Below are 27,485 nucleotides of genomic sequence, written 5' to 3'. Positions count from 1 at the left end.
CACTACTTGCACGTTTAAACAGAAATACGTGGGAGAGTTTTAAGGATCATGGAAAATCTTTTGCTTGAGAAACAAGGAGAATGAAAACAGTATCCTATGTTTACATTTATTAGTTAAATTCATTTTATTTATTAACGAAGATTTTCCAACTTAAAACTCTTTTATAATTACAGTTAATATATTTCAATTTAAAACGTACCAAAATACCTAGGTTCCTTTTGTTCCAAATTACGTATAAACAATATTAAATACTTACATAAATCCTAAACATAAACTCATATGTTGTAGTCTTCATGTTGCACCTTTAGAAGCTTCACTCGAAGACTTCCCAATTTGTTCCTTCTCTGGAACATCGAGGATCCACATAATATATGAGGATCTCGCCTTAGGAACTCGCCTAAGGATCTCGCCTTTGTAAACTTGCTTAATGATTATTTCTTCAATGTAGTGTCTGACATGGATCAATTACTTGCTTATATTCTACGTTGCTTAGTTTATCCAACTCAGGATCTCCTTAACTTAGCATTATCCCTCTAAGGATCTCGGAACCTATTATGCAACATAACTTAACCAATTGTCAGGAGTTTGCTTTGTCATCATCAAAACTTTAGGGTCAACAATATTCCCCCTTTTTGGTGATGACAACAAAAGCAAACTTTCCCTAAATGTAACAATAATCAATTAGCATAAATATAAAGCAATAAATTAAATAAAGTATTTTTATAAAAATTAATCCAAACTTCCTAAATGAAATTAAGGAAATTTGCAATTAATTTTAATAAACGAAAATAAAAATAAAAAACGAGAAATAAAATTTTATAAACTTACATCGAGAAGAGAGTAGTGAGACGGACTCAAGTGATCAATTTAAGTTAAGTTTGCATTCATTTCCCCCTGTTGGCATTAACAAAAAGTAGAAAAATACAGTACTAATATATACCGATTATAGCACCCTCCGATCAACGGTTGGCAAACTAAGTTAGCCTCAAAGTTAAGTTCCAACGTACTAAATTCGAATATAAAACATAATAATTAACAAGCCAAGTTTTTAGAGATACGATCTTTTAGGAGTTCCACAGAAATAAAAGAATAAAAATTCGACGTGGAATTCACAGATGAAGAGCGGAATCTTCTCTCTACAGCGTACAAGAATGTCATCGGACGTAAGAGAGAATCTCGGAGAACCTTCTGCGAAATGGAAAAGAAGGAACGAGACAACACCAACTTAATGCGTATTCGAGATTATCGTCTTAAAGTCGAATCGGAGATTACTCATCACTGTAACGATGTTATTAAGATGATTGATCATCACCTTCTTCCTTTTGCTTCTACCACTGAATCTTCCGTCTTTTTCTTAAACATGTAAGTACGACTATACTTCATTTTAACTTCTTTTTTTTCACCGAACTAACTTTATGCATATTATTTGATTTTCTAGTGTGGTTAAATTTATGTTATAATTTTTTAATTGCAGGAAAGCCGATAATTATCGTTATCTAGCAGAAATCAAATCTGGTGATGAGAGGAACGAAGCTGCTGATCAATCCTTGAAAGCTTATGAGGTAGAATTTCGTTTCATTGTTTTTCGTTTGGGTGTCCTAAATGTCTCTGGAGTATTTGTTTTTTCTCTTTTTACAATTTTCTATGTTAAAACTCTTATTTTGTTTTTGCTAGCTAGTATGGAAAAGTGTATCGTCTGTAATTTTATATCCGTTTATGGAAAGTTCTTTACGTCTCGAAATAAATTTTTTTGGTCGAAACGGGCAGGAATTAGATTAAATTAAAGAAAGCATTACATTACATGTCGAAATATTATTTTAAAATATCAACTTTTTATAATATTGTCATATAAGAAATTGAATATGTTAGCGGTTTGATATTGAATTGGAATTCGTGCAAACAATAAGCTTAAAGAACTTTAAAGAAGTAATTTATGTTTGGAATGGTTGAATTTTGAGATTTTACATATTCTGTTACTCCCTCCGTCCCGGAATACTCGACCCGGTTTGACCGGCACAGAGTTTAAGGGACTTGAATTGACTTATTTAATTTAATAGGTAGTAGTTGATAGTGGGGTATTATTTTAATGTAGTTAGTGGAAAATGTGTGAAGGGGTGGGGTTGGGGAGAGTAGGGGTTGAATTTTTAATTATTTTTTGTATGGAGTAGGGGTAGGTGGGTTAATAGGGGTGGAGTGAGAAATAATATAATATTGTTAGAATATTTCCATTTTTAGAAACAGGTCAAGTATTAAGTGACGGCCCGATAAGGAAAACAGGTCAAGTATTCCGGGACGGAGGGAGTATATGAATGTACCTTACCTAGATACATGTTTAGAACATGATAGTGTTTAGGAAACTAGATATGTTAATTAACCAAAACAAAAACTTTTGTGTGCCCTCAATCTCTTGATATCTTATTCGAGGACTAAAGTTACCTTACTTAAGGATAAATGTGACCCTAACCATTGAAAAATGCGACTCTAACAATAACAATTACGTACGTGACCTTAATCAAAAGTGATATGCTTGTTACAAGTTATAATTATGACCAATACAACACCAAAAATGAAAATATACACCAATACACAAGTGTAATATATGTAGTAGGCTACGTGGAGTTTGACCCCATACCATGTACAAGCTCTACCATTTAAGCTAATAGCCTTGAAAATAAGGTAACTTATAACTAAAATAAAGAAAACTTACAACATCAATAAGGGTAACTAAAAGAACAGAACAGGTGCGGATAATCTTCCTCTTTTAGACCGCCACACAATATATTATTGTAGATCGACCTTTCTGAAAAGTTTGTGTAACCAAAATTGGTTGTTGTTGCAGGAAGGAACGACCATAGCAGTGGCTAATTTGTCGGTTGCTCACCCGGCACGCTTGGGCTTAGCATTGAATTTGTCCGTCTTCTAGTATGATATTATGAATTCTTGTAAAAGGTACGTACTTAACTTGTACATAAATACACACTTACGTACGGGATATCTATTACAACATTCTCTTAGTTTGATAATTATCTTTACCGTTATTAACCCGTATCTTTTGGTACCTCCAGGGCGTGTACCTTTGCTAAGGAAACTTATGATGAGGCTACGTTGGAGTTGATTAAAAAAAGTAATTACCCTAGAGAGTGCAGTATCATCATGCAGTGTTTAAGGGACAACGTTTCATTGTGGGCTTTGGAAGAGGAGAATCATCAAAACCGACGTTGTTGATCGCTCTTCATCTGCTAAACTTCATTCAATTCAATTCAATTCAATTCAATTCATTCTTATTTTTATTTTTATTGTTAGTTTAATTAGATCGATATTACTCTGTAATCATCTTGTTCATCATCGTCTGCACAATCGTGAGACGTACTATATGTTGAATATGGTTTTCGGATATATGATATTATTTTTGGTATAATTTTTGTAGCTTTACGGCACAATTGATATTCCTTAATAATTGGTGAACCTGAAACTTGTATTATTGCTATTGTTTGCTCATGTCAAAGTGGAATTTTTTGTTGTTTTCTTGTGATCCGACCATTGTAAGAAATAAAAAAACTGAATTCTGATTCATCAAAGATCATATCCATGTAAACCCATTGAAAGAACAATCAATTTGAATTACATACCTTGAGCTGATTGAATTACATACCTTGAGCTTCCATAGCAGCCATGAGTGAAGAGGGATCGAGCGTTGGATACGATTAAGCCTTCCGTTGCTATGTTTTCTTGGTTTAGTGTGATGATCATTTGGCTCTCCATTGATGGGATATAAAAGACCCAAAATGTAACCGAAAAGAACATGAGGAGACTATATCTTTAATACTCCTCTTACTCTTCCGACTTTTCAGTTTTCTTTTAATAACATACACTAATGAAAACATGCATCGGGGGCCATAACCGTTTCCATAATGAACTAAAATGTACTATCTAATTTGACCTGTCATCTCATTAAAGATAGTACTATAGTATATATATATATATAACATTAATTTTCATGACAATTATGCCTCTTAGCCAAGTCCGACCGTAAATCGTAAATAGACCATTATAAATTTGGCTTATCTATATGGATTAACACATTTTATTGTTTACGTATGAGGCCCCATAATTGTATTTACTAACAATCTCCCACTGGGTCGCATATGTGTCCTTATAAATGTATTACACCTCAGCTCAAGAGCTCAAAATTAACATCATATCCAGAGAGCAATAAACACAATCTTGTCCATTAGTCATTTTAATATAGGACCAGCGTGGTTTCTTTCCTGCAATAAGAATTTACCAGCAATGATCACTAAAAGGTTTTCTGAATCTATACTGGGTATACCATTAAAATGGTATACTAAGGGTGAAATAGTAACTTTAGTTGGTATATTAAGGGCTAAATGGTAAGTTCATGTAATAAATTGAGTCTAGCCCACGAAAAATAACATTTATCTTTGACTTGTGAGTACCAAACTATGTTGTTTGGAACCAAATAAAAATGAAACCACGTTATCAAACTATGTTGTTTGGTATCACATGAAAATATACAACTACTTTTCTTGTACTAAACTATGTGGTTTGATACTAAATAAAAATGCAGAATATTAGTATACCATTTCAATGGTATACCTAGTATAGATTAAGACTTCCTCTGATCACTAATACCAACATAATCTAATGACATTGATCAATCATGAAATGTACATCATGAAAATCACATGAAAATGCGCAATTTAGAAGGTGGACCATGGTGCACATAAAACATGGTGCACCTTAAGAACACTAGTATATAATTGTAAAAACATCTGGTTACGAGAAAAGAACTTGAATATTTTTTTTTTAATTTAGGTTTTTAATAAATAGTAAAATAATATATTATTTTTATAACAAAAAAGTTAAATATTATATCGCATGTTCTTTTGCCTTGGTGTCATGTTCTTTTGCCATGGTGTCATGTTCTTTTGCTTATGCACGTATGTTCTTTTGGTGCACCATGCTCTATGTGCACCACGGTGCATAGTCCACGGATTGTGACACACTTTATTTCTGATCAGAGTATTAAAAACAAACAACAATGTGCATATAGTTTAACATAGAACATTTTAAATCATATTATGAAAAACTCGCACTAAACCTCAATATCCTTAAACTCTAAAACCCTCAAGTGAGCAGTATGCTCGTGAAAAACATTAGGTGGGAGTCCTTTTGTAAAGGGATCTGCCAACATGGAGTTTGATCTGATATGTTCTATAAAAATTTCTTTATTTTGGACCCTTTCTTTAACAGCTCGATACTTGACCGTAATGTGCCTTGATTTGCTCAAGCTCTTATTGTTATTAGGATAGAGCACTGCATACTTGTTGTCATAGTATAACTTGATTGGCCTTTCAACCTCGTTTATGATATGCAGACCTGTGGCAAAGTATGTTTTGATGCCTCAAAATATGCTATGAATTTAGCTTCCATACTAGAAGTGGCTATTATTTCTGTTTGGAACTTTTCCAGATTATGGCACCACCTGCTACTAGATACACAGAACCAGAAGTAGATCTTCTAGAGTCTTCACATCCCGCAAAATCAGAGTCAGAGTATTCAACGATCTCCAAATGGTCTGATCCTTTGTATGTGACCATATAATCTCTTGTTCTCTTCATATATCTCATAACCCTCTTAGCTGGTTTCCAATGATCCATTCCTGGATTGCTAAGAAATCTGCCTAACATTCCAACAATGTACACTATATCAGGGCGCGTACAAACTTGAGCGTACATTAGACTCCCTACGACTGAAGCATAGGGAATTGTTTGCATCTCTTGGATTTCCAGGTTATTTTTAGGGCATTGGCTAAGGCTAAATTTGTCACCCTTGGAAGTAGGGGTATCCCCTTGTCTGCAGTCCTGCATGCCAAATCTTTTTAATATTTTTTCAATGTAGTTCCTTTGAGATAACCTAACACTACTAGAAAAATCGGACACAGCGGCAAGTCATAATTGCCTCTAAAATAGGGATTTAGCCTCTAATGGGTTTCTGAAGCAAAAAAGTAGATGTCTCTAATAAGTCCATCGCTAATTATTGGTTGCCTCTAAAGGCCCCTTTTGAGGCAACACAATGTGTTGCTTCTAAAAGCCCATACATTTAGAGGCAACCATATATCCTTGCCTCAAAATATAATTAGAGGCAACCCCATATTATTGCCTCAAAACGTACCCTAAACCCCAAAACGTACCCTAAACCCCAAAACGTACCCTAAACCCTAAAACGTACCTTAAACCCTAAACCCTAAAAATTTTTTGGATAATTTTGCACAATTCAGAATTAGGTTGGTCGTAATCGAGTCGTGTCACATTGAAGTTTGTTTGAAACGGATCGAGAATTAAACGGGTGTACAACTGCAAGTTATTAGTTTAATAATTGATAATGTTAATATATAGTATAAAAACTCGAAAGACTAGACAAAATCGACACAACATAATTAGTAAAAATATAGTTAATACCAAATTAGTTATTCCAGAGCATACCGCGCGCAACGTTTTGTTCGGTACAACTGAATTTGACTGAGATTAACTTATCTGAACCTAATATAGTTGCTAAAAAGAACCATTTGTGTGCGTAAATTATCTGAAAAAACTTATTTTGCTAAACCAGACCTATTTGAACTTACATAAACTTATTTGTACTTATCTGAGCTTAGTTTTGCTGAAATGAGTCAAAATAAGTTAAAATCGGTTGAAACAAACATACCCTTATTCACTAAAATCAACTTATTAAATGGAATATGATGTATCGAATTAGATCATGAATTAGTTCAAACAACGTAGCAACGAGGCAAACAAGTTTGATTGATATTCCTTTTGTTAAACTTAGATCCATTTTTTAACGAATTTAGACAAAGTTAAATACGTAATATACCATTGTAGTTTAAACAATCTCAACAACATTGCAACGAGTCAAATAATTAAGTTATTTAAATCAGTTCAGGTCAAATAAGTTTCAATAATTTCACTCGTGACACTTATGTCCTATTACTACTTTGCAATTGGGATCGATCTAGTCCTATCAATTTCTATAAGTCGCAATATTGTTCAATTCAGCCCAATCAGTTTAGTTAAATTTAGATAAGTTTAGGTTTATAAGGTGAACTTAAGTACATAACGCACATACTCTTAGTACGAACAAAAGTAAGGTTCGATTATTGGGTTGAATACGATGTAGCCAATCAATTACTTTGTACATTATTAGTTTAAACAATTAGAAAGACTGAACAAAACCGACACGGAATAAAACACAAATCCATTTTTTTTAAAACGAGACTTTTGACATAGTCTATTTTTTTCATATTTAATCTATTATATATATAAACACCGGGAGTAACTAATTTATAATTTCGGGATCGAAATTTCTCCGCCAAAATCATTTTCCAATAGCCCGCTATTCCACATTTTCTAATTTCATAATGGCGCGCGATTAATCCCAAAAGCCCGCTATCCAGAAATTTCATGTTTTCAACTTTCATTTTTTCATTACTTTTGAGGATTCAAAGAATCGGTTATCTCAGTTTTCAATTTCATAGAAAGTGATGAGCGATAGGGAAAAAGTTATAGATTTCCCTCATCACTTTCCTCTATCTCTCTCACCAAAAGTCCAAATTTGTGGTGACGGGCTCCCAACAAAGTGAAGCTTCCAGTCTCATCTCACCGACCTTCTAGCCTTCTAGGTGTACATCGTCGTCAATTAATTCTCCGGCACCAACACCTGTTGTTGGCTGTCACTAGTGACGTTAGATTGAGAATATTCAAAACCGGCAATTTGCATCAATTACACTCATACTCTTCAAGAAAATATAGGGTTTTGATTTCACTATAATTGTCAATCCTCGTCCAAGCTCGGTTTTTGAAGCCTGGGAAATGCGTTCAGGTTTACCTGCCGCTGCCCTTGATCGATTACATTGTTGCTGAGGTAATTTCTCTCTCCAACAGTCATTTCAAAGTTTCATTGATTTGCACTATTTTGATGTTGGTTGTGCTGAATCTAACCATCTAGGGTCTGATTTATTTGTGAATTAAACCTTTTTCTAAAACTTTTGATTGAGTATTTTGACTTCAGATGCCTGTTGTTTGTTATTGTTAGGCTTGAATTTTTGATATTGTCCATAGGGAACACCTTGAATCCTGACCGGGGCTATAGGTATGATAACTGGAGTTTTCACAGTGGCTTGCAAAAGTGTTTTTTTGTGGCAAAAGTCAATTAGCATAAAGTTGTAAGAATTGATTGAATTTTTGGTGTAATTCTGGTGTCAGATTTACAATATCGAACAATTCATATCACAAATTGAAGCTTAGTTTAGATTTCTTTTGGAAAGAGAAATCTTAATCGAACATGAAATTTGTGAATAACCATTGAAATGGTTGATCTGGATGTTGAATTGTTTATAACAAAATCATTGTATTTTTGTTGGGAATCAAAGTTTTAAATGAATGGCTTAACTTTGAATTCTTACAAGATACTTTCGAATGGTTTTAAATCAAAGTTTTAAATGAATCATAAGTTAGTTTTCAGGCGGTAGTTTACCAAGAGACGAGCAACGCGTATCCTATGTTCTCTCAAGAGTGAAAATTAATAAAAAAAATATGTATGTACTCTCAGGTACTGTTATTGGTTGTGGACTTTAAACTTGTTAGGCTACTTGTTAATGAATTCTGTAATAAAAATTTAATGAGTTAGTCCTTTGCATAGCATTCTGTTGCAATATTTTTTTCCTTATTAATTCCATTTTCACCAGAATGCTATTGTACATGTTGACTCTGACTTCTTCTTAGGGACATTACTGTCATGGGTTATCTTAGGGCTTAAACATTATGGGTCTCTAGACTTATGATGACATGTAAAAATTATGGCCCAGTTTAAATTAGGCCCAGTTTAAATTCATTCTTTCCCATTATTATCTCTATATTATCTCCATTTTAGAGCAGGCTTGGACATTTTGCCTTCAATTCTTTCTGGTATTTACTACTCTATTCTTGATCATATCTATATTATGATGCATCGAAGTATCCTACGACTTGAAATTTGTCTTTTAGGAACTCTTAGTTTACCAGGAGACGAGCAACGCAAATCCTATGTTCTCTCAGAGTGCAAATTAATAAAAATTATTGATGTACTCTTACAGAAAGTGTATCACTCTAAAAAGTGTAACTTTCCCTTTTAATTGGTCTGCAGAATGCTGATAACCGAAGCCTAGTAGATCTAAAACTAAAATTTCTTTATGAGTCTGCAGACAAGTCGAAGATCTGGAATCTCACTGAAATCAATAAATCTTCAGTGTCGGTCACTAAGACTTCCTGATATTATATCATCTATGAGGGTAGGTCTTTGGTGTTCTTTCCATATGATATCCTTTTCTAGTTCTAATGTCTGGATTAATCTTGTTTGGACGATATTGGTCATTTGTTACTATTCTTTGGACTTAATAATTGTCTAAGAGCTTCTTGTCTGCTATTAGCAGTTACTCCTGCTTCTGTTTGTATCTGGTTGCTTTGTGTTGGAGTTTTCACTTAAGCTGCATTGTTTCATCAACAAAAAACACTTGCAATGGAAAATTAATTAGCTGTTTATGAGTTGGCCCTAGTTTTAGATAATAGATGCTAGTTTTAGATAATGGAAAATTAATTAGCTGTTTATGAGTTGGCCCTAGTTACAAGCTTTGACATGACGCTAGATTTTGATTTACTGTTTATTGGTTCTGCTTAGATGGAGCTGCCTCACTGGACTGAGATTGTCAAGACTAGTGAACTCAAGGAACTCGCTCCATAGGACCCTGACTGGTATTACACCAGAGCTGTAGGTGCAAATTTTTCCCTGGAAGCTTCATTTGCTTGTCCACTTTAGTAATCAACTTTTTTGATCTATGGTTCCTTTCTGTTTCAACTTTGCATATTTTTGTCAAGCGAACGTAGGTTTGTAAAATATGAAAATGCCTAACCTCAATGGTAGTCGGTTTCTTGGATAGGCTGTTCTAGCCGGAAAAGGCTGGGATATCTGTCTTATTATTAATGTGATAATTTTGTTGATCACTGTTACTTGTTCATTTCTACGAAAGAGATGGCATTATAATGATGAATTTACATATTTTTATTGTGTTTATTTGTGAATGGATATCTTAGTGAAGAAAAAAAGAGGAGATAGTGATTAGATGGATAATTATTGACATTAGTTTCCTCAAACTTCGATTGTGAGTTATGATAACACAAGCTAATGGGAAAGTTGTAGTTAATCTGGTAGACATAAGGTAAACCTATCCACTGTGATTCTGTCAAAGTTTTGATTTTGTTTGGTCGTATTTGAAGTTTCTAGTGTTAGGTTTTGATCTTGGACATTGTTGAGATTGTTTGTTGGTAATACAAGAGTGAACCTATTTTCTCTAAGGCCACATCCTTAATTAATGTGTAAAAAGACAATCAACATATGCTGCAAGCCATATATAAAGTGGTTTAATCCGCTTGGGTGTGTCTGATCTGATCCTGGGTTACAGAACTAGGCTGACGTGGTTTTGTTGTGCTTCTTCTGGTGCTCTATTGTTGTTTTGATGTCCTTTTGATAATGCTGTTTTGTTCAGCTCTGGTCTGCTCCTGCGTGCACATTGCTGTTGGCACATTGCTGTTGTTAAAGCCTGATGGTGGCCGTGTATCTGAACATCATATAGCATACTTGTATAGTTTGGTTGGATAGCTTATTTGTTTTGTAGTTTTTGGCTTCTAAGATGTTAGGAGGCCTAGTGTATTTTATTTGGTTAAGCTTGTACAAAAAATGGTTCACGTTTGGTTAATAAAAGTTTATTTCTTTACCAAAAAAATGAGCTTATAGATGATCGGCCTTGTAATGTACAAATGATACGCTAAATTATTTGCAGTGCTCTCTAAAAACCTTTCATCACGGTTTAAATTGCATCTAAATATCATTATTTGAAATATAAAATGTTACCTTTAATTATTTTTCGTGGCAAAATTATGTAGGTGGTATAAATCGGGTCAATTGGCATGCAACTCCAACTTTCAAATTCATGCCGTCTATGGACATACAAATCTACACAAAGTTAGCATTGTCTTTCAACTTCTTTAATTCATTCTCCGAGCTAGTACTAACTACATGGGCATAATTGTTCTTATCAGTTAGCACAGAAATCCTGGTTCGCATGGGCTCACTTAAGATAATAAAAGATAGACTATATGTGAACTAATATGTCACTACACTTTGTTTTATATGCAGCTTCACACACTAATATGTCACTACACTTTGTTTTTTCCCCTTAAAACTGCCATGACACTATACCAATAAAAAGAGTCTATTAGCTCAATTGGCAGAGCTTTGTGCAATTGCATAATGATGTAGGTTCGAATCCTACATAGGCTACTATTAATTTATAATATTATTCTCCTATTGGTTGATCGTTTACTTTAGTTTATTATACCCTTATTAATCCAAGAAAAAAAAAATTAGAAACCTAATTCTTGAAACATAACTTGGAGAAATGAACACAAGAATATAAAAACCACAGTACGAGCACAAAATATGGATAAAAAGAAAAAAACGAACAATAAATATCAAAGACTTGACCTAAAATTTATTAAATGCTAAAAAGTACTTTTTAGGGGCATCATAAATTTCATTGATACTAAAAAAGGTTTTAGAGGCAAACATTATTTCATTAGTGCTAAAAAGTACCTTTTAGGGGCAACAAAATTTTAATTAATGCTAAAAAAGAAGTTTTAGAGGCAACCATTATTTTCTGATGCTAAAAAAATGTTTTAGAGGCAACCATTATTTCGTTAATGCTAAAAAGTACTTTTTAGGGGCAACATAAATTTCATTGATGCTAAAAAAAAAAGTTATAGAGGCAACCATTATTTTCTGATGCTAAAAAAATGTTTTAAAGGCAATCATCATTTCATTAATGCTAAAAAGTACTTTTTAGGGGCAACGTAAATTTCATTGACGCTAAAAAATAGTTTTAGAGGCAATCATTATTCCTTTAATGCTAAAAGGTACTTTTTAGGGGCAACTTAATTTCATTTGATGCTAAAGAAACTTTGTAGGGGAAACCATTATTTTACTAATGCTAAAAAGTACTTTTAGGGGCAGGCTAAATTTCACCGACCCTAAAAATCACTTTTAGAGGCTACCATAATTAACTAATGCTAAAAGACACTTTTAGAGGCCATAAAAATGAATTGCCTCAAGGTGTTGCCTCTGTATCTACATTTTCTTGTAGAATTCTTTGAGATCTATCAAGAAGTATCTCAATCCCTAACAGAAAGGAAGCTTAACCAAGGTCTTTCATTTCAAATTATTTGAAAGAAATTTCTTGGTTTCATACAACATATTCTTATTGTTGCTAGTAAGCAGGCCGGATATCGTCGACATAGAATACCAGAAAAGTAAACTTGCTTCCACTAAATTTATGATACACACAATCATCTACAACATTCATCTCGAAATCAAATGAAAGAATAGTGTGATGAAACTTCTGGTACCATTGACGAGATGCTTGTTTTAGCCCATAGATGGATTTTCTTAATTTGCAAACCATCTTCTTTGGATCTCCTGATACAAAGTTTTCTGGTTGCATCATGTAAATTGTTTCATCAATATCACCATTTAGAAACGTTGTCTTCACATCCATCTGATGAAGCTCTAAATCAAAATGTGCAACAAGGGCCATGATTGTTCTAAAAGAGTCTTCTGATGATACTGGAGAAAAAGTCTCTTTATAGTCAATCCCCTCCTTTTGAGTATAGCCTTTAGAAACAAGACGAGCTTTATACCACATTACCTTTAGAATCCCTTTTGGTTCTAAATATCCATTTACAACCAATGGGTTTCACACCTTCTGGTAATGGGACAAGCTAGTTCCCAGACTTTATTATCTTGCATAGACTTGTACTCTTCATTCATTGCTATGATCCACTGTTTTGAATTAGAAGTTTTTATGGCTTGACGGAAGCTGATAGGATCATCTTCCACCAAACCAGTACTTTCCTCATGTTCTTGGAGAAATACAAGGATATCTTCCACCCTTTCCATGTTTGTCACATGTTCTTGGAGGAAGAAAATGTAATCATCTGGAATTTCACTTCTCCTGTCTCCAGTGGATCGACGCAATTGCACTTCTTCTTGTTGCACTTATTCTTGAGGATGTTGAGTTTGCTCAGTTTGAATCAGATTTTAAATCTGATTAGAAGGAGCAAAAACATTGTCTTCTTGAGGTTCCTCATATGTTTCATAAGAGGCATCTGTATGAAATGGTTGAGGGATGGATACCGTTTCTTCCTCAAAGACAATGTTTCTGACCTCATTTTCTCCCCCAAACTTAACATCCTCAAAGAATATGGTAGTCCCTGTCTCAAAAATAGTGTTAGTAGTGGGATCATAGAACTTGTAGCCCCTAGATTGCTCTGAATAACCAATAAAGTAACTGCTTATAGTCTTGGGTGCTAGCTTCTTTTCGTGTGGCTTGTAAGGTCGTGCTGCAGATGGACAACTCCATACACGAAAGTGCTTTAAGCTAGGATTTTTCCCTGTCCAATGTTCATAAGGTGTTTTGGCAGTTGCTTTAGTTGGTACCCGGTTCAGAATATAAGTTGTTGTCTTTAGTGCCTCACCCCAGAGTGATTCTGGTAAGATTGAATGAAAAATCATACTTCTCACCATATCTTTAAGGGTTCGGTTTCGCCTTTCAGCTACACCATTCATGCTAGGTGAACCTGGCATAGTGTACTGAGGGATAATCCCGCATTCCTCTAGGTATTTGTCAAAGGGTCCTGGACGTTGTTCACCTGAACCATCATATCTAACATAGTATTCACCGCCACGGTCAGATTTTACATTCTTTATGCGTCTCTTGAGTTGGTTTTCAACTTCAACTTTGTATGCTTTGAACACTTCCAGAACCTGGGATTTCTCATGGATAAGAATTAAGTATGCATATCTAGAGTAATCGTCTATGAACAATACAAAATATTGTTGACCATTCCATGAAGGAGTAGGAAATGGTCCACAAACATCAATATGTATTAGTTCTAAGACTTCCATATCTCTGTATGCACCTAATTGATTGTTAAGGGCTATACGGACGCAAGCTTCCAAACTGTCAGAGATGATTTCAGATCACAATAGGGTTTTTTGTACTCCCTCAATGGTGGAGCAGTAAGATGGAAAAGTGCTAAGCAAAGCACTATTGTGGATTCTACAACTGAAGTCGAGTACATTGTTACCTCAGAAGCAACAAAGGAAGCTGTTTGGATTCAGAAGTTCATTGAAGAACTTGAGATTGTCCCCTCCATAAAGGGACGAGTGGCTCTATATTAGGATAATAGTGGAGCTATTTCCCATGCAAAGGAGCCTAGGAGCCACCAGAAGGTCAAACACGTACTGCGACGATTTCACATACTTCTAGAAATCGTTGAACGGATAGAATTCGAGACTTGCAAGGTTGGAACTGACGACAACGTCGCGGATCCATTGACTAAACCGTTGCCACAAGTGAAGCACAATATTGGAGAATGGCTTTGACTTTCTTAAGTTTTGTTTTAGAAAATTTGCTGGATTTGTGTTTAAAACAATTGGTTTAATCATTTTATATTTATGAAATTTTACGTTTCATATTCATTTAATTAATTTTGGTTTAGTATTAAATGATAAAAGTCTAAGTGATTTAAAGCAATCAAATGGATTGTTAAGATGGATTCTTTGACAAAGAAACACCCATAATTGAACTTGAATATTGAAGTTACAAAGGATCCCTAATTCAGGTTATTGAAAGGTTGGACGAACAATGACTAATGAAGATTAAATTGCAAGTTGATTTATAGTTCAGCTTCTTAAACTAAATGAGACTTGAATGTCAGAAATATTTTGCATAGATACTTATTGGATCTCGTATCAGATTGACCATGAGAACACTTTAAGAGATTAAAGTCATGTCATAAGTCGTTCTCATTAATGGTGATTAGAACCATTCCTCAAAACATAAGTAATTATGATTGCTTGTTTGAAGATTAGTTCGCGTTGATGCTCTCTAAACGTCGCACCGTAAAAGGAGATTATAAAAGCAGTATTCAGGTGCTTTATGAGTCAAAGTAAGTATTCAAAAATTACAAGATTGGATTGTCCTCCTATCTTTGACAGGATACAGTGTTGTTGTGTAACAACGCCTCTCGGAGAGTTAGGTACTGTGAAAATGCATGGTCGTGCTCAAAATGAATCTGATATTCATTTAATGGCTTTTCGAGAAATTAGTTCGGAAAACATAATTATATGGTACGAGGTTGAATCGTAAATCGTATATCGTATTGCGTATACTCGTGAGCTAGCGAAACGAATAATCGTATCGTACGACGTTGGATCGTATCGTACTATACTATTAATAAAATTGTCGAAAGATAATTTAGACGCAAGACGAAGTGCAACCCACGAGCCGAGTGCACGAGGCACTTGAGGCCCATGGGCGCAAGTGCATAGCAACGAGCAAGCAAAGCAATACAACAACACGTCAAGCCCATTGCTAGCCTGTTGCGTGTGTGTTTGTGTGCGCGGGCCGAAGGCAACGAGGAAACAGCAGCAGCGCTGGCCAGGGCGCGGCCCACGGCCTAGCGTGTTGTGCCCACCTCCGCGTGGGCTTGCTGGCCAACCATCTTGGTTGGTTGGTTTGCTCATTAATTAGGTTATTATTATAACCTATTATGCACATGTTTTCCTACACTCCACATATTACACTAACCATAGGCATCTAAGTGAGAACCCTAATTCTCTCCTTGGCGCGCTCCAAACTATTTTCTTCCCTAAAAGTCAAAATATCTTGAAAAAGATCTAAGATATCAACCTCAAGGCGGACATGCACTGTCGGTGGACTAAGTTGAGGAACTACAATTGGTGTTCTCTATCGTGTTCGTAGACTATAGGGAGTACATGCTACAAATGTATGTTATGCTTAAACTATACTTTTTACATGGATTCTGGCATTGGGAGTATTCCGCTATTATGTTATTGTATTAACTGTAAATCCCATCAATTGTGATGTTGCTTGTTTTTAAGCTTGCTTGCCTCAACAAAGTCTCTCGAATAGATACACTCGCGTAGTTGGCCCTACTTGTAACTGTTGCGCGCACACAAGTGCCCGATCGGCGCCCGTGTCTCATTCTTGTCGCCAACAGACAAGAGCACTCCTTTTCAGGAAACTTGCTCGCTCGTGCTTCACGAGCCCTTTTAATTCGGGATCCGCACAAGGCTTGCGCCCCTACCGCGAATTAGGTAGGAGTGCGCCGCACGATCCGGTGCCCAAAATATTCGGACCGTGACAGTATGGCTCTGAAGCTCCTAGGGTGTACCGTGGTAGGAATATCAAAGGAGAAGTTGGAGACTTTATGGTGGCTTATTGGTTTAACTCTATCATTAGGCCATATTGAGGCTTATTAAGTTATATGTTGGGCTCTACTATGCATTTAGTTAAATGATGTATTAGCCTAGTACATGATCACATGTATTCTATTTCATACAATTCTAAGACAGAGTTGGAATTCATTATTTGGCTCATAGGCCTGTGCTCAATACATATCAATGATCTCTGCTCATTTACTTACATATACTCCATTGCTAACTCTGCTACTTTCTTCGGCTACTCTCTTTCTAGCTTTCCTCACCTGTAAAACAATCAGCAAATTTTGATCAGACATAATTACAAGGTGAGTCTAAAATAACATAATAAAACCCTTTATAACAGTCAATATACAACGTCGAAAACAAACCTCTTCTTCCCAGTTGGTAAAACACGTTATAATACACAAAATCACTGACTGCATCAAAACACCGACCATAACTCCCATCCAAAGGCCCCGACCTCTCATTCGCATCCAGAAGCCTAATGCAACCGCAACTGGAATTCCAACAAGGTAGTACGCACCAAAATTCACGTAAGTTCCTATATGTTGCCAACCACACCCTCTAGCTATCCCTGAATGTTGACAACAACAACAACTTTGTGGGAAACGTTGTACAAAAAAAAAACAAATTAAATATGGAAATAAGTACCTGAAAGAACTGCCTGTGTGCTGTCAAGTATAACAATAACACAAATCAAGGGTGCCATAGTGGTGACATAATCTACAACTTCCTTGTCTTTACTGAAACAATAGCCGAATACTCTCCGAACAGCAAAAAGGATTGAACTAACAACCAGACCATTTGCAACCCCCATTACCATAACTCCACGGGCTGCTATGCGCGCTGCCTGTGGGTTTCCAGACCCAAGTTCATTGGCAATCTTCGTGCTGTAATTTAGGCCCAAATTAAATATATATATATAATTATTTATTGCTCAAAGTTAACTCCAAATTTTTTAATATCGCAAAAGTAATTTTGGGTCTTGATCATACCTTGCAGCTGCTGAAATTCCGTAAGGTATTTCAAACAATGTTTGCATTGTTGTCAAGCTTAATTATTACAAATAGAACAACAAAAGTGTCTTAGTAACAAAAGAACAAAAAAAGAAAAACAAAGGACTGATGTTTTACTATGTTGATAGCGAAAACAGAACAATACCACACAGAGAGAACAGAAGTCTCGAGTTCTGGATTTGGAAGAAATCCCGATAATAATATCACCAGCTCAAATGACCACCACTCTAAGCTACAAGCATATATACAGAGATTAAATCGTAATTAGAAATTATCAAACACTTAAATTAGGATGTACGTAAACTAGGTTGGTTGAAAATTAAAAGCTTACCAAACCATTGCAGCAGAAGGAATAGCAAAGCGGGAAAACTCTGCAACTCCATAGAACATTTCCATAGAGAGTGGAGAACGAGTAGGTTGACACGAGGAAGAGAACATCATGTACAATGCAAGAAAAATGGCATTCAACCAATTTGATATACCCATGGCAACAGCACCACCTAGGTTATTTAGGCCAGACTTGAATACCAAAGCCCAACAGATGGGTATATGCAGGCAAAGAGTAGCACATGAACTTACTAACATGGGCATGATTAAAGTTTGGGATTGGAAATATCGAATCAAGGGCTGAAACACTGCATAAGAAATAAGTGTGGGCACAAGATATATCATGAATTTACCAGTTTCATGTGAAATACAAGGATCTTGGCCTATGAAAACGAGAATGTCCCCCATATATATCCATAGGATACAGAGTGGAATGCTGAATAAAGTGAGAGAGAAAATAGCAGTGTATGTTTGAGTTCCCAATTTCGAGTACTGCTGCGCTCCATAGGATTGCCCACTTATAGTCTCTAATGCGCTTGCCATCCCTAACTACAATCGCAATTCGCAAAATATGTTAGAATTTACAAAATTAAAAATAATCGATATTTTAGAATATCAGTAATCAGTAAAAAATGTACCAAGACGCTAAAGCCGGTGGCAGCAGCAAGAGAAACAGCAAGAGCAGTACTAGAGAGGTAAAGAGCGCCGAGGTGTCCGACCATCATCAAGGTTACGACTTGCAATAAGTACTGTGAGACTAGTACTGCCACCATCGGACCTGCTACCCAACTCATCTCCGCTATTATCTCTCTCCATCCTACTTCTCTTTTTATATCATTTCTTCCTTTTTCTTCTTTCTTCATTAACAACCCTTCTTCCATTTCTCTCGATGTCTCTCTCTCTAGTGTGCTCAAGTTTGTGAATTGCTTCAGTCGTGGTGTCTCTCTTATTCTCTTAATAATAATGGACTTTTGCCATGGTCTAAACTCTAAAGCACCAACTTCAACACATGTTTAACTCGGTCGCGGGGGAATTTTTTACAGTAATAAACTCACGTTACAAAACTAAGTCGACTCAATTTAGCCTATACAAAAATTGGCCAACTCCATGGGTTGGAAATTGGAATTAGAGCTGTCTTAAGGGTTACTCGAATCCGATTCAGGTCTGGTCATCTCGGGGTCTCGGTTCATGATCTGGTGGGGTCATGTCAGCTCATTTTATTACCCGGGAGCAGGTCGGGTTCAGCTCGTGTTCGGTCAAGCTGATTATTTGTCGGATTATTTTATCATTTCGGTATGGGTCGGGTTCAGGTCGGGTCTTTTCTAGTCAGGTACGATTTTGGGTTCGGGTTTAACGAGTCGGGTTCAAGTCAGACTTATAGCAGTTAATTTCGGGTTCGGGTCAAGTTCGTATTAGATAATTATCGGGTCGATTAAAATTCAGGTCGGTTTCACTCGAACACGGGTGAAGACCGGTCTGATAACTATCAGGTCTAGTCAAGTTTAAACCTTATAATTAATTTTTATGAATTTGGTTAAATTTGGTTTAACCTTTTTCACTTGTTCTAAATTAGGTAATTATAAAAGTTAATATTAACTTGATTTAAGTTATTATTTAGTTCTGTCAATGACAAATTGGGTTGTCAACAAGTCGCGTAAAATCAGGTAACGGGTTGTCACGAGTTGGGTCAATAACAGGTTTCATCGGGTTATAATCAGTTTCGGGTTGACAACGGGTCTGGTGTTGAAACGGGTTCAAGTCATTTTTCCGGTCGGGTCAGTTGACTCAATTCTTTTATTGGTTATATTTCGATCAGGTGTCAGGTTCGAGACTGGGTCATGCATTAACGAGGAGAAATCGGTCGTCCGTTTTAACGGGTTGAATACGGTCAGATTCGCCGTTACGGGTTCCTATTTTAACAAATTTCGGGTCTAGAGTCGGGTCCGGGTCTTAAAAATACAGGTCGGTTCAGATCGATTTCGCAGATTGAGTCAGTTTTTGACAGCTCTAGTTGGAATGTTGGATAATTGCTTATCCTCATTTTTGAGTTTATTCAAAATATCTTCCATTTACACTATCTTACTCTTTATATAAGAAGTACTTATTTTTTAATATAATTTTTCACGTTAATTTTGTTAGTTAAATTATTTTGGAGTAATTGGGGTAAGTGGTAGACTTATCTTCGTACCCATAGAAAGATTTAGGGTCAACTGAAAAAAAAAAAAAAAAAAAAAAAAAACTTATTTTTTCTGAATAAAACATATATTGTCTGAACTTATTGTGTTTTAATTTATTTTTTCCGAACTAGTTTATTTGAACTTATTTTATATGAAAAATATCCAAATAAGTCGAACAGAACAGAATCTTAAACTGTCTGATTAGCTCAATTTACTTGTTGTGGTAAGTATTGCTTCAATTTATAATGTGCAACATAGACGGACTGGATATCCGTCTCAACTAATTACTTTTTCCCCAAAGTTTTAGTAATACTCGTAATGATTTGAGCTATGTTCTCTTGTTTTATTGTTATTACTAGTTAGAAGCACGTCCATCGCACGTGTTTGCTCGACGTATATTTATAATTTTACTACCGTTTTTTAATGTTAGTCTCTTTTTTATTATTATTGTTTATTAGTTCCTTTTGGAATCTTTCATTATTTATCTAACATTTATTCTCTTTATGCCCTTATAAATATCCAAAGACACACTTGTTTTCTCTGAAGTAAACTTTTATCTTAAACCCCACAATTATTTCTCTATTCTAACCACATGGCCACATGAGTCATATATTCTATTGAAATTCATGTGATAATTGTACTTTTGTTGGATTATTTTGGATTCCAAAAGGACTAACATTCAAGAATGGAAAGAGTGTTCATATTAATTAAGTACTCCATATAACATAAAAGACATTATTTCTTAATTGTTTACATCAAACAAAAATTTATCATTAAACAAAAATTTATCATTCTTATTTGCAAGTTAATAAGTGTATATCCCTATCTCTATAAAAACAGCATGAAGATGTTTAGCTTTACAAAAATTAATAATTATATACTCCGTTTCTTATTAAATGTATAGACAACTTTAGTGGGTTGTATTTGACAAATTTTCAAAAACATTTTGAATTAACTTTTACTTTGATTTACAATATTTATTGTATTTCAACTTTAAATAAAAATTTATATAAGACAATTAATTGATGGTCAACGTGTGCAGTCAAATTGAGACAAGCTACTAATTTGAGACAAAGAAAGTACATTATACTTTCTACTGTACTCCTCAGCCACATGGATACTACTCCCTCCGTATTTTTTTAAGAGAAACATTTGGTCGGGCACGGATATTAAGAATAATAATTAGATGAAATAAAATAATAAAGCAAGTGGGGTTGGATAGATATTTTAATAATTAAATATGTGGGGACCATGTCATTTTGGTGGGTGGAGGATGAGGTGGGTTTATGAAAATATTTGTTTAATAGGATGGTGGGTGATAGGATATATTAGATGAATTATTTAATTAGATAGTGGGGTTGATAAGTTACTAAAAATGACAAGTGTATCTCTTAAATAAATACGACCGGAAAAGGCAAGTGTATCCCTTAAAAAAATACAGAGGGAGTAAGTGTCTAGAAGCATTAAGGTCTAGAAGCAAAACTATAATACAAAATATTTAAAAATAAAAATAAAATAAACAAGTTGTAATTAATATGCTAAAAAAGGGGCAAATTTGGAAAGTAAAATTACGACAAAGCAACCTTGGTTGGGGTTTTTTAATATAGAAAGATTTATCGCGGAGTACTTATTTTTCTCAAAATCAAGTTAGATGAAAAAATTAAACCAGATCAAATAAAAAACAAAACCAAAGAAAGAAAACAAAACTTGAGTATTCAATACGGACTATATATCTTGAATAGGTCGGAGTTAAAATGTTAAATTAGACCATTCTAATTCTTAGCCAAGGTCTCTCACTGATCCCCATAAGTCCATAATATTTTGCGCGTTCCATAAATAACAATGGTTAATATTACGTTTTCCAACACTTATTTTGACTCATGATATCTCGTATTGGTAGGGATGAAAATGGGTGGGATTTGGATCAGGTGAAGCATCACCCGCTTCCATCCGCTCCACCCGATCCATCCGTCACCCGCTTTACTCATCACCCGCATTCCGTCCATCCATCATTAGCGGGTGAACTAGGTGGACCGGATGATATTCGGGTAAAAATTATTAAATATTAAAAATTCACCATCTAAAAATATGCATAACAATTAACCAAAAGAAAAAGGTTCTATCGCTACATTTATTTTCGAAACATATAATTATTTCTTATCACGCATAACTTATAACAAAAAAAAAAACACTAACTTTAATAAATAATGGATTTATCAACACATTTCATGTTTAAATATTGGTATCAATAATATATTTAAAATAGATAATATATTTACAATAAATATATTAGTATAAATAATATATTGTTATCCTCTCTCTCCCTCTCATTTTTCTCTCTTCTCTCTCATCTTTTAGGGTTTCAATTCTCTTGGCCGTTTAGGCCGGAAGTAGTCTAATTTCTTTGGAAATTAGACTATTTTCGACCCTTCTTGTTTTTCATTGTTTTCTTTTCATGTTTTGTCTTGTTTTTGGTTTCTTTTCCGTTTATTTGTTCCCAAATTCATTTTTGGGTTGTTCCCACTTTATTTTGGTTTTTTTAGAGTTTCTAGTTTCTTGATTCTCAATCATGAATGAGAATTTTTTTTAGGGTTTTAATTATTGGGAAGGAGATTTGGATTCATACATGTTTAGGGTTTATCATCAACTCGTCGATCAAAACAATTCGTGCGCAGATTGCGAATGGCTCTACTTGGAAAGATGTGAAATCATCGAAAATCACTGCTCCCGTCAAGCTAGAAGCGGTGGAGTACGATATGTGCTTTAGGATGCAGAAAAGTAATTGTTTTGATTGTAACAGTTATGTATTTTCTTTGAATCTGTAGTATGCAGATCTATTTTGTCATTGTAGATCCCGTATGACTTATTATTAATGATATTGTTCTTCCCCCGTCAATAAATATATATATATATATATATATATATATATATATATATATATATATATATATATATATATATATATATATATATATAATAAATGGGCGATGCATTGGGTGATGGATAAAAAAACATCACCCGTATCTGACCCGCATCCATCACCCACTTTTCATCCATTTAATTCGAATTTCACCCGTTTAATTATAGCGGGTGATGGTGTTTATGGATCACCCACTGGATAATTTCATCCCTACGTATTAAGTATAAGTAAAATTACGGAGTATAAAAATTTGATATTTATAAAATATAAATCAATGCGAATCTAACAAGATCTCACATGACTATAACTTTATTTTATATATAAATCACAAAAAATGACCAAAAGTTTAATGTGAACGGTGTAAAAATAAGATAGTGCGATATTTATAATCGGGGGAATAATATAACTCAACCTAACCCACTGTTTTGCATAAGTCCATAATATATAACTCCACCCCACCCACTCTCTTACATGCTTTAATTAACTCTGCAAGTTTTCTTATTTTAATTTATCCACCTAAAAATAAATGTAACAAGTCTCTCTTTGTAAACCACCATTACTGGCCGGCAAAACTGCATGCAGCTCCAGTTATCACTTATCACCTCAACCATTACTCCATTAGGAACTTGGCTCTTCGCTTTACTGAAAAGTTGATTATCACATAAATACAGCCGAGTATGGACATTCAGATTAATTTCTGCATTTTTTGGTATTTAATGATCATTTGCGTCGGTCATTTAAGCTCATTTGCGTCGCACATTGGTGCGACGCAACTGGCTGCGACGCAAATAAAAAAGTCATTTGCGTCGCACATTTGGGCGACGCAAATGACATTTTTTTTAACATATTGAAAAGTCATTTGCGTCGCAGTTTAACTAAACTGCGACGCAAATGACTTTTCAATATGTTAAAAAAAATGTCATTTGCGTCGCAGTTTAGCTAAAGTGCGACGCAAATGATGTTTCATCATCTTAAAAAAAAGTCATTTGCGTCGCAGTTTTAGTTAATCTGCGACGCAAATGACTTTTGGATATTCTAAAAAAAATGAGCTGCTGATTTTATTTAATCCATAGATTAAATAAAATAAGCAGCTTTCAGTACTAGTATATTCAGAGCATAAAAATAAAAGTAAACTAGGTGAAAATTTTGACAATATTTCCTTTGTAATTTGACCCTCCCCAATACCGGGAATGTTATAATACATTAATATATACCTGTCAAAACAGTTTACAACCCAATAAAAGGCAAATTCACCATAGATCAACCAACATGTTGATAACCTAACTACACTTTAAACATAAAAGTTTAAGTAAATATTACAATAAACTCGCTAAATATCGACATTGCTCATAATGTAATCAGCCCAAAGAAAACAAACAAAAATAGCAGAACAATCACATTTCACAAATATGAAATACTAACAGTCAAGCAGTGAAAGGTTGAAAGCATCTGCAATAATGACTTTGGAGTTTAGTCACTAAGACTGAGTTGCATCTTAGCATTAGCATTATAGGAACCATTTGACTATGTCACTTTTTCCTGATCAACAACATATGCAAGTAGCTAGGTAAGTAATAAACCCAAGTTGGAATGCCAAATGTACATGGTAAAACTAGCAGAGTACCTCATACTAAGTAATAGACTAATAGGTATACAGAAATTTAGATTCAGGCCGAATAGGTTCTTAAACATACTTTTTTAAGCATCTGAAAATATATCCTATAAAACTCACAACCTGACAACCATATATTCTTTAATCCATACTATCAAAGTCACATCATTCTCATATTACAAACAAAAGAACAACACGATAAAATCCCTATTTTCAGAAAAAGTCTATAATAAATAAAACCCAGAAAAATGAGAGACTTTGCTTACATGGGTTTTCCTCTTCAACAGTCTGAAAAAACGAAGATTTTCAGAAGGAAGTGCGGAAATTTTGTGTGGAAAAATTGCTGGAGACACAAGATCCAAAGGAATTAAGAACAAAGAACTGGCATCAAAAATCAAAATCCTCAATTAAAAGTTCAAAAAATCAAAAAATATCACGAACTAACATAAACAAACTTGGTATTAGAAAGAAATATGAGCTGATTTAGAAAATAAAAGACTCACCATCATCAAGCTTCTTTACAAACTCCACACCTAACTGTTCAAATCTCTCGCATGCCTTGTAAGTGTCATCAACATACCTATGTGTCATGTGAGCAGATTCAAACCACATCAATGCTAAGAAACTTAACAAACACAAAGTAGATAGCACCAGACATCACTACAAAAAAGGAAAAATAAATCACTTGTATTGCAGCAACAAGTGTCTCTGGAATATTGAGCACAACATCATGTTAAATTAGCAATAACAAAAACTAAAAATTGATCAATAAGACTATAGCTGGCAAATGACTCGTCTGATACAGCTTCACTTCTTTTATAAGAGCAACATAACTTCGATCAATTAATTTCTTAAGATTTCATCATCTAAGATATTACAACTTACAGTCTCTCCAGCTAGACAAGGACACAATTTCTTCAGGCAATGGACCTGTCAGATTTATACCTGATAATAAGTTGCAATATAAAGTTAAAAGCTCTGTTAGCAAAATTAAAACTATCAAGAAATCGACTGAGATAAGTCATATATACACTTGATTAGCTTAGTATAAAATGCAAAATTTCAGCGTCAAATAAGAATGGTATGGAGAAACCAGGCTTGTATATGTTGCATCCCTTTGGAGCTTGGAAAGCTGCAGCCACTATATAGTAGGTTTCCTCTGGTTTCCTTTTAACGCAATCATAATTAGCATACTCTTTTTTCAATTACCTCCTTTAAAGGAATCCTAGACCTAAACTAATATCTCGTCATCTTCATAAAAAAATCTCTCGAAAAAGGAAAATTATGCATGAATATGAACTGTGTCAACTGAAGTTTGATCCATACGAAGGTAAGTTGCACCTATACTATCAGTTAAAGCATCATTATCGCCAAAACTGTAGGACGGTCTAAGAGGTGTTGGCCCCTAATAGTTGCATAACTGAAATCAGATCACATCTTATCAGCGTTATTAACCCATACAAAGAGAATAAGTACATGAAAACTTAGCAAAGGGATACTTAAGTTATTAAAGCATCTTCACAGATAAAATTCCAACCATCCCAACTGTCCAGTTAAATCAAATTGTCAAAAAAATCAGCATATCATCATAAAATGTACTTTTTAAGCGTCTTTTAAACTTTAAACTTATAAAATGTACTCATATCAACACATGCATAGCAATATGAGCTTGATTTTATAAGTAGATGCACTGCCTAGCTGATGACATTATTGTTTAGATGGATAGTTAATATAAGTTATAACTCAGGAGTCAGGAGTTTTAATTTCACCAACTCTTTTCATTTGAAAATATGACAAGGTATGAATTACATACACTCAATGATGCCAATTCATCAAAAACATTAACTTGGACATAAAAAGCTCTAAATTTTGTCTACACCGTAACTTAATTAACTGACCCTAAATTGAATATGAAATGGCAAGCAAAAACTACAAAAAACATAAAAAGTAAAAGCAGCTACAAGAAAATGACTTCAACTGATGTATTTAGCAAGAAAAGGGACCAATTCAGGCCTATAATCGATCTGATGAATTTGTGATACAGGGGAAATAATACTTCAATTGAAAATGATGTAAAGAAATAAAATGACAAGAGAGATTAGAGAAATACCAACGAATTTGCTTGGGAGGCTGCAAAATTTCATTGTTGCCAGATCTTAAGTGACGAAACTTTTACTTCTTCATCAATTTTTTTTTTCATTGCAAGCCTTTACTGCGCTTTTGCTGCATCATCATCCTCATCAATGTTCTTAGATGCTGGTTTTTTTCTTTGATTTTTCAAAGAATCGTCGAACTTTAGCCTGGCACAGACATCAAATTTGAGTTAGCTAGATTACTTATGTAACATCCTCACGATTAGATAAACACTTAAATTAAGCATTCTATCTACATAATCTACATAATTTCTGCGACTATGGACAAAAATCAAAGCGACATTTAACAAATTTGACGGAAAAAATTAAGAAATACCTCGAGAAATTAGAAAATCGAACAAACGAAAGGAAGAGCGAGAAGAGGAGATAGAATAACCTCCCCAAATTGTGCTATTCTTCGTCACGCCGCTGGAACCTAGGGTTTTGCCTCAGAATACCAAATTCGCATAGCTTGAGTTTTCAAAGAAAATGGAGAGATTGGGATGGTATGGTGAGAGGAGACTTTGAAGGGAAACCTTAATACTGATATCTTTAAGGAGAGACAGAGGTTTTGGAGTTTCAACAATGAAGATCTGGGAGAGAAGAATATGCGGGAGAAAGGGTGGTAGAGGAGGCGGAAAAGGGTTTAGCCTTTGGGTCATGACTGCGTCGCACCAAAAGAAAAAGAAAAAGAAAAAGAAAAAGAAAAAGAAAAAGAAAAGAAAAAAAAGTATTACTGCGTCGCGTGTTTGTATGTATGTGACGCAAATAACAGGTCAACTGCGTCGCGTAATAAGCAATCTGTGACGCAAATGACTAAATTAACCTACACAGGGTACATTTGTGTCACATATTAGTTAAATAGCGACGCACATGATAATTTTT

At 34.6% G+C, this 27,485-nt stretch overlaps 1 protein-coding gene, 1 long non-coding RNA gene and 1 pseudogene across 11 annotated transcripts; 1 reads left to right on the top strand and 2 right to left on the bottom strand.

The window, feature by feature from the left end:
- The first annotated feature begins 1,195 nt into the window (after positions 1-1,195).
- Positions 1,196-3,225, top strand: LOC110793749 (14-3-3-like protein D; annotated as a pseudogene).
- Positions 2,490-18,889, bottom strand: LOC110793745 (protein DETOXIFICATION 14). Of its 4 annotated transcripts, none has more exons than XM_056829240.1 (8): positions 18,398-18,889; positions 17,764-18,308; positions 17,578-17,664; positions 17,412-17,468; positions 17,068-17,306; positions 16,785-16,990; positions 16,620-16,679; positions 2,490-4,268 (listed from the first exon to the last, which is right to left on the bottom strand). In XM_056829240.1, exons 1-8 carry the CDS (start codon positions 18,638-18,640, stop codon positions 4,236-4,238), a joined length of 1,470 nt encoding a protein of 489 aa, XP_056685218.1. In that variant the 5' UTR covers positions 18,641-18,889; the 3' UTR covers positions 2,490-4,235. The 4 variants fall into 4 exon arrangements, with proteins under 4 accessions (XP_056685218.1, XP_056685217.1, XP_056685219.1 ...); XM_056829239.1 differs by lacking the exon at positions 2,490-4,268 and adding an exon at positions 5,047-5,704; XM_056829241.1 differs by lacking the exon at positions 2,490-4,268 and adding an exon at positions 5,047-5,700.
- Positions 18,890-23,231: 4,342 nt separating this feature from the next.
- LOC110804709 (uncharacterized) lies at positions 23,232-27,269 on the bottom strand. Of its 7 annotated transcripts, XR_008921847.1 has the most exons (6): positions 26,938-27,269; positions 26,579-26,768; positions 25,354-25,413; positions 24,972-25,048; positions 24,735-24,849; positions 24,012-24,395 (listed from the first exon to the last, which is right to left on the bottom strand). It is a non-coding gene; the product is annotated as an uncharacterized lncRNA (long non-coding RNA). The 7 variants fall into 7 exon arrangements; XR_008921845.1 differs by lacking the exon at positions 24,012-24,395 and adding an exon at positions 23,232-23,498 and having other exon boundaries at positions 24,735-25,048; XR_008921843.1 differs by having other exon boundaries at positions 24,735-25,048.
- Positions 27,270-27,485: the final 216 nt, after the last annotated feature.

Source organism: Spinacia oleracea, chromosome 5, assembly GCF_020520425.1.
Source record: "Spinacia oleracea cultivar Varoflay chromosome 5, BTI_SOV_V1, whole genome shotgun sequence".
Classification (NCBI taxonomy): Eukaryota; Viridiplantae; Streptophyta; class Magnoliopsida; order Caryophyllales; family Amaranthaceae; genus Spinacia; species Spinacia oleracea.
Note: the sequence above shows the minus strand (reverse complement) of the source record. Positions and strands in the feature narration are given on the sequence as shown.

What these genes read in the sequence shown, in the direction of transcription:
- LOC110793745 (XM_021998646.2), bottom strand. Translation starts at nt 18,640, where the DNA reads ATGGAAGAAGGGTTGTTAATGAAGAAAGAAGAAAAAGGAAGAAATGAT. An exon ending in ACTTCTGTTCTCTCTGTGTG is followed by an intron (nt 17,469 to 17,577) that starts GTATTGTTCTGT and finishes GTAATAATTAAG; the next exon opens with CTTGACAACAATGCAAACAT. An exon ending in GGAATTTCAGCAGCTGCAAG is followed by an intron (nt 17,307 to 17,411) that starts GTATGATCAAGA and finishes CCTAAATTACAG; the next exon opens with CACGAAGATTGCCAATGAAC.